The sequence below is a fragment of the Zonotrichia leucophrys genome, chromosome 29, assembly GCF_028769735.1.
Source record: "Zonotrichia leucophrys gambelii isolate GWCS_2022_RI chromosome 29, RI_Zleu_2.0, whole genome shotgun sequence".
NCBI lineage: Eukaryota > Metazoa > Chordata > Aves > Passeriformes > Passerellidae > Zonotrichia > Zonotrichia leucophrys.
Genome location: NC_088198.1, coordinates 1,587,204 through 1,597,123, shown reverse-complemented (window position 1 = coordinate 1,597,123; position 9,920 = coordinate 1,587,204). Strand labels below are relative to the sequence as shown.

General features: G+C 47.9%; 1 protein-coding gene across 1 annotated transcript; it reads left to right on the top strand.

The window, feature by feature from the left end:
• Nucleotides 1-4,532: 4,532 nt before the first annotated feature.
• ANKRD33 (ankyrin repeat domain 33) lies at nucleotides 4,533-8,517 on the top strand. Its single transcript, XM_064735009.1, has 4 exons — nucleotides 4,533-4,853; nucleotides 5,528-5,657; nucleotides 6,824-6,964; nucleotides 7,736-8,517. The coding sequence occupies exons 1-4, from the start codon at nucleotides 4,533-4,535 to the stop codon at nucleotides 8,515-8,517; spliced, it is 1,374 nt and encodes a 457-aa protein (XP_064591079.1).
• The last annotated feature ends 1,403 nt before the right edge of the window (nucleotides 8,518-9,920 follow it).

The following is a 9,920-nucleotide window of genomic DNA, read 5'->3' as shown; positions in this document are numbered from 1 at the left end:
CAAGGGGATTTCACAGAGTTTGTTGAATGCACGTGGACATTTCAGATGTCCAAGCCTTTGACTGCAGCATGGTGTAAATGAGAAGCTTGATTAGGCCAATATTCAAGCAGCAACAAATTTATTAATTAATGAATGATGAGCAACACAGCTCTGGGTACAGTGGGAGAAGTTTTCCCTCCAACTGCACACCCATAGTTGGGGCTTACAGGTATTTATAGGGGTACTCATCAGCTTTCTCAGCAGTTTTATTCAAATTTTTACTCATCAGCAGTTTCTAGTCCCAATTTTTATTTCACAATTCTATACACTGTTGTGATTTAGTTTTTCTCAGGATGTATCCCAAAAGGAGCATCCCAGGTAGTGGTCTGGTTTCCAAAAGAAGAAAGACAAATCCCATCTGGTGAAGTCCAGTTTGTTATAAATGAGAAGCTTGATTAGGCCAATATTCAAGCAGCAATCAATTTATTAATTAATAAATGATGATCAGTATAGTGCTGGGTACAGTGGGAGAAGTTTTCCCTCCAACTGCACACCCATAGTTGGGGCTTACAGGTATTTGTAGGGGTACTCATCAGCTTTCTCAGCAGTTTTATTCCAATTTTTACTCATCAGCAGTTTCTAGTCCCAATTTTTATTTCACACTTCTACGCACTATTGTGATTTTGTTTTTCTCAGGATGTATCCCAAAAGGAGTATCCCAGGTAGTGGTCTGGTTTCCAAAAGAAGAAAGACAAATCCCATCTGGTGAAGTCCAGTTTGTTATAAATGAGAAGCTTGATTAGGCCAATATTCAAGCAGCAACAAATTTATTAATTAATAAATGATGATCAATACATGCTGGGTACAGTGGGAGAAGTTTTCCCTCCAACTGCACACCCATAGTTGAGGCTCACAGGTATTTATAGGGGTACTCATCAGCTTTCTCAGCAGTTTCTATTCCCAAGTTTTATTTCACAATTCTGTACATTATTTTGATTTAGTCTTTCTCAAGATGTATCCCAAAAGGAGTATCCCAGGTGGTGGTCCAGTTTCCGAAAGAAGAAAGACAAATCCCATCTGGTGAAGTCCAGTTTGTTATAAATGAGAAGCTTGATTAGGCCAATATTCAAGCAGCAATCTATTTATTAATTAATATGGTAAAATATGAGTAATACACACTGCACTCCCATAGTTGAGGCTCACAGGTATTTATAGGGGTACTCATCAGCTTTCTCAGCAGTTTCTATTCCAATTTTTACATCACAATTCTATACACTGTTGTGATTTAGTTTTTCTCAGGATGTATCCCAAAAGGAGCATCCCCAGGTGGTGCTGGTCCAGTTTCCAAAAGAAGAAAGACAAATCCCATCTGGTGAAGTCCAGCTCCCCAGATGTGGGTCCAACTTTTAATTGCAGAGACTCTAAATCTCATAACAGTGATGTCCAGCTTCCCTTGGTCAAAACTATAAATCCCTGAGTTGATGTTCATCTTCCTTTCTCAAGCTGTTTTTCTCTGTTTTGTTAAGGTGTGAGATAAGTATGTTTCCTTTATATATATTCCAAATATATATACGCCAAACAGATATTTTTATTTTATATATTTATATATTTATATATAATTATATACATTGCAAATATATATAATAAATATAAATATATATCATTTCTATAAATATATAGTTTATATAGAAAATAAATATAAATATATAGTTGCTATGAATATATAGTATAAATATAAATATAAATATAAATATAAATATATAGTTTCTATAAAATATATCGTTTATCCATATAAAATAAATATATATATAGTTTCTATACATATATATAGTTTCTATATAATATAAATATAAATATAAATAGTTTATATAAATATATAGTTTATACATATAAATATAAATATAAATATATATAGTTTCAAGGATGCAATCAATATTCTAAAATTATACTTCAAAAGGTTTTTATTGCAGAACTCTTTAAGGCTTAACTACAAGCAAAGAGCAACATCCTTAATGCTTTAATTCCAATGCTCCCAAATCAACTAAGGTTAATTGCAAACAAAAGACAAGTTCAAAGGCCTTCTTCCATGCTTTATTTTCCTTAGTTATTATTAAAATTCATCTTTATAACTGTCCCAGTGTTGGTCTCCACACATACCACAATCACAAATACACCCTGTGTGTACCTGACACCAAACACAGCTTTGTTTTTCACAAGCAGATTTAGAGAATCTAAATTCAGCCAATTCAGAGAATTCCCAGATTTATCTGCTCAGCCAATTCCCGGAATTACCTGCCCAGCCAATTCACCTGGCTAGAAACTCAGGTGGAAATGAGTTTTTTTAGGGGGCTTTCAGCTGAGCCTGTGGGGCTGCTCAGGTTGTATAAAAATATAAAAACCACAGCCCAGTGCTCCCAGCAGCTCCTCAGCTAAAGACACTAAATCCTGCCCTGATCCTGCTCAGCCATTTTAAGCAGCAATTTAATTTAAGATCTCTCGGGGAGCTGAGCCCCACGTCAACGTGCGGGTTGTCACAGCTTTGGTGCCAAAAAGCCACCTCAGGCTCGGGGCACAAAGGTGTTTTTTCCCCGCAGAGGGGACAGAGGGACATTCCGGGGATGCTCGGTGAGTTTTTCCTCCTGGTTGTGGCCAGGATGCTGCCCAGGTGAAGAGGAAGCCACGGGGAAGATCTGAGCAGCCCCAGGTGAGAGGAATTTCCCTCCGTGCTTGGGAACACCTGAGGGGTGGGAGAGTTTCGTGGAATTTGGTGTTTTCCTCCTAATTAATTAATTAATTGGTGGTGAGAGGGTTTGATCCCTGCTGCCCTGATCCTGTGTCCTGGGGGAGCCAGGAGCTGCTGTATTCAGAGATTAGAAATTAAAGTAAACGGAATTCAGAGATTAAAAATGAAATTAAATTAAGTTCCTCATTAACGGCATTCAGATATTGAAAATTATAAACCTGTGGTAGAAGAATGAATTCCTCATTAATCGAATTCAGAGACTGGAAATGACAAACCTGTGGTAGAGGAATAAATTCCTCATTCATGGAATTCACAGATTGGAAATCAAATTAAATTAAGTTCCTCATTCATGGAATTCAGAGACTGGAAATTACAAACTGTAGTAGAAGAATGAATTCCTCATTCATGGAATTCAGAGATTGAAAATTAAATTAAATTAAATTCCTCATTAACGAAATTCAGAGATTAAGAATTACAAACTGTAGTAGAAGAATAAATTCCTCATTCATGGAATTCAGAGATTGAAAATTACAAAACTGTAGTAGAGGAATAAATTCCTCATTCGTGGAATTCAGAGATTGGAAATTACAAACTGTAGTAGAGGAATGAATTCCTCATTAATGGAATTCAGAGATTAAAAATTAAATTAAATTCCTCATTAATAGAATTCAGAGACTGGAAATTACAAACCGTAGTGGAGGAATAAATCCTCACAGAGGATGAAAACACTGGAGTAAGGGTGTGGAGGCAAATAATATTGGATATTTTGGAGAAAGAACTATGAAAGATGCAGTGTAGTGGGAGCCACGAGGGGGAACTTTAGATAATTAGATTTAAAGCATCTACAGTGTGGTGTGGCAAAAGCTGATAGGCCCCAAACCCAAAATGGAGCCAAACCAAAATGGATCCAAACCAAAATAGGCCCAAACTGAAACGGACCCAAACAAAAATAAGCCCAAACTAAAATGGAGCTAAACCAAAAATGGAGCCAAACCAAAATGGATCCAAATCAAAATGGAGCCAAACCAAAATGGAGCCAAACCAAAATGGAGCCAAACCAAAATGGAGCCCAAACCCAAAATGGCCCCAAACCCAAAATGGATCCAAACCAAATTGGATCCAAACCGAAATAGGCCCAAACTGAAACGGACCCAAACCAAAATGGACCCAAACCCAAAATGGACCCGAACCAAAATGGATCCAAACCAAATTGGATCCAAACCAAATTGCATCCAAACCAAATTGGATCCAAACCGAAATAAACCCAAACCCAAAATGGACCCAAACCAAAATAAGCCCAAAACAAAATGGCCCCAAACCCAAAATGGACCCAAACCCAAAATGGACCCAAACCCAAAATGGATCTAAACCAAAATAAGCCCAAACCAAAATGGCCCCAAATCCAAAATGGACCCAAACCAAAATGGACCCAAACCCAAAATGGACCCAAACCAAAACGGCCCCAGACCCAAATAGACCTGAACCAAAATAGATCCAAACCCAAAATGGAGTAAAACCAAAATAAACCCAAACCAAAATGGATCCAAACCAAAACAGACCCAAACTAAAATGGCTCCAAACCCAAATAGACTCAAACCCAAAATGGAGCCAAACCAAAATAAGCCCAAACCAAATGGAGGGGGGCGGGGAGGGAGAGGTGGCTGACACACCTGGGGAAGAAATCTATAGGGAGAGACCCGAGGTACCCGAGGCAAACCGTGCCACCCCAGCTGGTGCCACCCCTCTGTGCCGGCACAGGGCAGTGACAGCGCCGAGTGCCCCCTCGGCCACCCGGGCAGGGCTGGGCCGGATGACAGATGCCTGCAGAGGAGCAGAACCTGCTGCGTCTCCCAGCGCCAGCCTGGATGCCTCTGACCCGGAGCTGCACTATGAGGAGGAGGAGGAGGAAGAGGAGGAAACATCCTCAGGATCCCCGGAGCCCTCGGACAGCAGCAGCATCTTCTCTGACGACTCGGTGTACCCCTGCTACGAGGTGTCCCCCGAGGCTGGCGGGGATGGGTTCCTCAGCCTGTACCAGTGCTGTGCCAGGAATGATGCCAAGCTGGTGTGGGAGAGGCTGGAGCGCGGGGTGAGCCGCAGCGAGGCCACGGAGCTGGACATCAACGGGAGGGTGAGCTCCTGGGGAGGGACCCTGCAGGGCTGAACCGGGGCTCTCAGGGAAATCCTGGAGGCTGGGGGCTGCAGGTGGGCAGGAGGGCGGGATGGATCTTCTGGGATTGATCCAATCCTTGGGACAGAACAAGGATTTTCCTGGAGAAGGCAAATCCTGAAGGCCGCTAGAGCAGGTGGGGCAGGAAGGTGGGATGGGTGGGATGGATCTCCTGGGATTGATCCAAACCTTGGAGCTGAATGAGGATTTTCCACGAACAGGCAAATCCTGAAGGTTGAGTGTTGCTAGAGCAGGTGGGGCAGGAAGGTGGGATGGGTGGGATGGATCTCCTGGATTGATCCAATCCTTGGAGCAGAATGAGGATTTACCTGGAGAAGGCAAATCCTGAAGGCTTGGGGCTGCTGGAGCAGGTGGGAGAGGACCTGGGTGGGATGGATCTTCTGGATTGATCCAATCCTTGGAGCAGAACGAGGATTTTCCAGGAGCAGGCAAATCCTGAAGGCTAAATCAAGTGGGGCAGGAGGATCTCCTGGGATTGATCCAATCCTTGGAGCAGAACCTTGTCTGCCCTCCCATCCTGCTCCAGCCTGGTTTGGGTGGGGGAACAGTTTGGAATGGCCGTGGGATCCCCGTGGTGGGACCGTGGTGCTGAGTTGTTGCTGTCCCCTCTCCAGAACGCGCTGATGGTCGCCTGCTCCAAGGGCTTCGTGGACATCGTGCCCCTGCTGCAGAAGTGTCCCTACATCAACATCAACCAGCAGGACAACGATGGCAACACGGCCCTCATGATGGCAGCCCAGGCAGGTCAGCACCCTCAGGAAGGGATGGGACCCCCTGTGCTCCCCCCAAAAACCCCAAAAGGAATTTTTTTCTGTCATGAAAGCCGTGCTCCCATGGGATGTGTGACATCAGCTACACTTGGGGTTCAGGTCTGCTTTCAAAATGATGAGAAAATGGAGATTGCTGCGGTGGAGATGGGTTGAGTGGCAGAGCTGGGCTGCCCCAGGAGTCACAGGGATTCATTTACCTGCCCAAACCTCCAGCCTGGCTCCCTCCCCTTGATTTTGCAGGAGGGGAAGGAGAAGGGTCCCAAAGAGGGGATCAGCCTCGATCTCCATTGTATCCTTGCTAGAATTCATCATTTTATGGGGTTTTTTTTGCATTTTTGGAGTCTTTCCTGTGTTCTTCACTAAAGCAGCTGGTTCAGCATTGGTGTTCCCTCCATGCTCAGCTCAAAATAAACCCAAAATGGACCCAAACCCAAATGGACCCAAACCCAAATGGACCCAAACCAAAATGGAACATCTTCTCTGATGACTCGGTGTACCCGAGTCACCCAAACCACAATGGAGCCAAACCAAAGTAGAGCCAAACCAAAATGGACCCAAACACAAATAAACCCAAACCAAAATGGACTGAAACCAAAATAAACCCAAACCAAAATGGACCCAAACCAAAATTGGCCACAAACTGAAATGGCCCCAAACCAAAATGGCCCCAAACCGAAATGGAGCCAAACCGAAATGGACCCAAACCAAAATGGACCCAAACCAAAATGGAGCCAAACCAAAATAGACCCAAACCAAAATGGACCCAAACCAAAATAGACCCAAACCAAAATGGAGCCAAACCAAAATGGAGCCAAACCAAAATAGACCCAAACCAAAGTAGACCCAAACCAAAATGGACCTAAATCAAAATGGACCCAAACCAAAATGGACCCAAACCAAAATGGCCCCAAACTGAAATGGAGCCAAACCAAAATAGACCCAAACCAAAGTAGACCCAAACCAAAATGGACCTAAATCAAAATGGAGCCAAACCAAAATGGACCCAAACCAAAATGGACCCAAACCCTTCCAATCCTGACCCCTCCGATCCCCCACGGAATGCAGCTGCTGAATTCTCTGTCCAGCCATGGCCTCTGGTAACTGTGGGAGCTCTAACACAGCTTCTCTCTGGCTCTCAAGGACACATCACCATTGTCAACTACCTCCTGAACTACTACCCTGCCCTGGAGGTGGACCAGAGGGACCCGCGGGGGCTGACGGCGCTGATGAAGGCGGCGGTGCAGGGGCGGCAGGACTGCGTCACCGCCCTGCTGCTGGCAGGTGAGTGTCCCCAGAGGGGGACAGCGATCACATCTGCTCTGGGATCACATCTCCTCTGGGACCTGGTGTGCTAATCACATCTGCTCTGGGACCCTGGGTGTGGCAATCACCTCTCCTATGGGATCACATCTCCTCTGGGACCCTTGGTATGCCAATCACATCCCCCAGAGACCCTGGGTGTGCCGATCACACCCTCTGGGACCCTGGGAGTGCCAATCACATCTCTGGGACCCTTGGTGTGCCAATCACATCTCCTCTGGGATCACATCTCCTCTGGGACCCTGGGTATGCCAATCACATCCCCCATGGGATTCTGGTGTGCCAATCACATCCCCCAGAGACCTTGGGTGTGCCAATCACATCTCTGGGACCCTTGGCATGCCAATCACATCTCCTGTGGGACCTTTGGTATGCCAATCACATCCCCCATAGGATTCTGGTGTGCCGATCACATCTCTGGGACCCTTGGCATGCCAATCACGTCTCCTCTGGGACCTTTGGTGTGCCAATCACATCTCCTATGGGATCACATCTCCTCTGGGACCACTGGGTGTGCCAATCACATCCCCCAGAGACCCTGGGTGTGGCAATCACATCTCTGGGACCTTGGGGGTGCCAATCACATCTCTGGGACCCTGGGTGTGGCAATCACATCTCCTATGGGATCACATCTCCTCTGGGACCCTGGGTGTGCTAATCACATCTCTGGGACCCTGGGGGTGGCAATCCCACCTCCTCTGGGACGCTGAGCGTGCTCTCTGCTGTCCCCAGGAGCTGACCTGCAGGCCGTGGATGCCGTCAAAGGGAAGACAGCCAGGGAATGGGCGACCTTCACCGGCCGCTTCGAGACCACCGTGCGCATCCGGAGCCTCCTGCGGCGCCCGCGCGCCGAGCAGTTCGCAGCCCAATACCAACCCGAGTGGCCAGCGCTGGCCGAGCTGGTGGCCAAAGCCCTGAGCCCCAAATCCAGGAGCAAGAGGCTCTCGGAGAAGATCAGATCCATCTTCACCTTCAACATCCCGCGGAACCCCGAGGAGGACGGCGTGCTGGACCACATGGTGAGGATGACCACGGCCATGGGCAGCCCCTTCGTGGCCACCGCCTGCCAAACCGTGTGCCCTGACAGCCCGCCCGAGGTGGGCAAGCGCCGCCTCTCGGTGCAGGAGATCCTGGGGCAGCACGTGGTGGGTCCAGGTGAGGAATCAGAGCCATCCTCAAGGCCCAGCACGGGGGGATCCTCCTGTAATGGCCAGGTTGTGTCCGAGTTCCGACCGCCGCCGCCGCCCCCAAGGCGGTTCCTGAGCTTCCTGCCGCGGTGGCTGCGCCGGGGGAACAGCGTCTTCCCCTGGGAGCCCGTGCCCAAAATCAAAGTCAGCAAAGCCTCTGGGTCAGCCAGCGGGGAGAGGAAACCACGTGTGAAGGACAAGCACCTGCTGCAGCCACCCCAGTGGAGGTACAAGGTGCTGAAGGAGGAGAAGAAAGCGGCCGAGGAGGCCAAGAAGGGGGACAAGGAGAAGGAGAAAAAGAAGAAGAAGAAGAAAAAGAAAGGCTAAGCCTCTGATTGCAGGAGATCCTCGAGCAGCACGTGGTGGGTCCAGATGAGGAATCAGAAGAATCAGAACCCTCCTCAAGGCCCAGCACAGGGGGATCCTCCTGTAATGGCCAGGTTGTGTCCGAGTTCCGAAAAAGAAAGGCTAAGGAGGGAGGTGGTGGGGTGGGGACAAGGTTCTTGCAGTCCCCTTGGGTTTGCTGATTTTTCTGGGCCGTGGGGGTTTTGTTCCCAGTGGATGGGAATGGAATATCCCCAAAGGCTCACAGGCTCCTGCCTGGCCTCTCGTCCTCTCCACCCCAAGGGTGGCCACCCTAGCATGGGACACGTGCTGGGCACTGATGTCCAGAGACCCTGAAGCTCCAGGAATGCCAGGAGGGAGCAGGACTGTGGCCCAAGTCCCTCCTATTCTTCCTTTTTTTTTCTTCTTTTCCTTTTATTTTTTTCTCTTTTTTGTCTCTTTGATTTTCCCAAGCTCTCCATGCATTGGAATGTGGCTGAGCAAATTAAAATGGAAGTGGTGGTTGCCATGTTAACAGGATTGATTCCATGAATAAAGCTCAGGGTTGCTCTGGGGCTGGCAGGAGTGCTCCCCTTTTGCTGTCGGTGTCCCCCTGGCTGCCCTGTCACCTCCTCAGTGACATTCCCCACTCCTGTGTGCCCCTGGGTGGTGGATGGACACACCAAGGCTCAGCACGGGGAGCAGCTCCGTGCTGTGGAAGGAGCACCAGCTGCAGGCACAGGCTGGAAATGAAGCTTGGGATGCTCATGGGCTCCATCCCAGCTGCCCCCAGAGCTCCAACATCACCAAGAAGCAGCAGCAGGGTGCTGGTGTGTAGGAGCAACGGGGGTTAGCACGGTCGGGACGGATGGAGACGAGAGATCTCTGAAGCCAGGGCGTGGAATTTGGGGTTTATTGCAAAGGGCCAAGTGCAGGGCCCTGCTGGGAGCTGCCAGGCACAGCTCAGAGCAGGCCCGAGAGGAGAGAGGGATGGAGAGGATGAGAGAGAGGATGAGAGGATAAGAGAGAGAGTAAAAGAGAGGATAAGAGAGTGAGGTTCTCGTTACAATACAATAAATCTTCTGGTTGTGGCATTTGGGGTTTATTGCAAAGGGCCAAGTGCAGGGACCTGCCTGGAGCTGCCAGGCACAGCTGGAGCAGGTCCAAGAGAAGAGAGAGATAAAGAGGATGAGAGAGAGGATGAGAGGATGAGAGAGTAAAAGAGAGGATAAGAGAGTGAGGTTCGCATTACAATATAATAAATCTTCTTCTGGTTGTGGAATTTGGGGTTTATTGAAAAGGGCCTGGGTGCAGGGCCCTGCTTGGAGCTGCCAGCCACAGCTCAGAGCAGGCCCAAGAGAAGAGAGGGGTAGAGAGAGAGGTAAAGAGAGTTAAAAGGAGAGGTA

Coding starts and splice junctions, on each gene's coding strand:
- ANKRD33 (XM_064735009.1), top strand. CDS start 4,533: ATGACAGATGCCTGCAGAGGAGCAGAACCTGCTGCGTCTCCCAGCGCC. Junction 4,854..5,527: donor AGCTGGACATCAACGGGAGG/GTGAGCTCCTGG, acceptor TCCCCTCTCCAG/AACGCGCTGATGGTCGCCTG. Junction 5,658..6,823: donor CATGATGGCAGCCCAGGCAG/GTCAGCACCCTC, acceptor CTGGCTCTCAAG/GACACATCACCATTGTCAAC.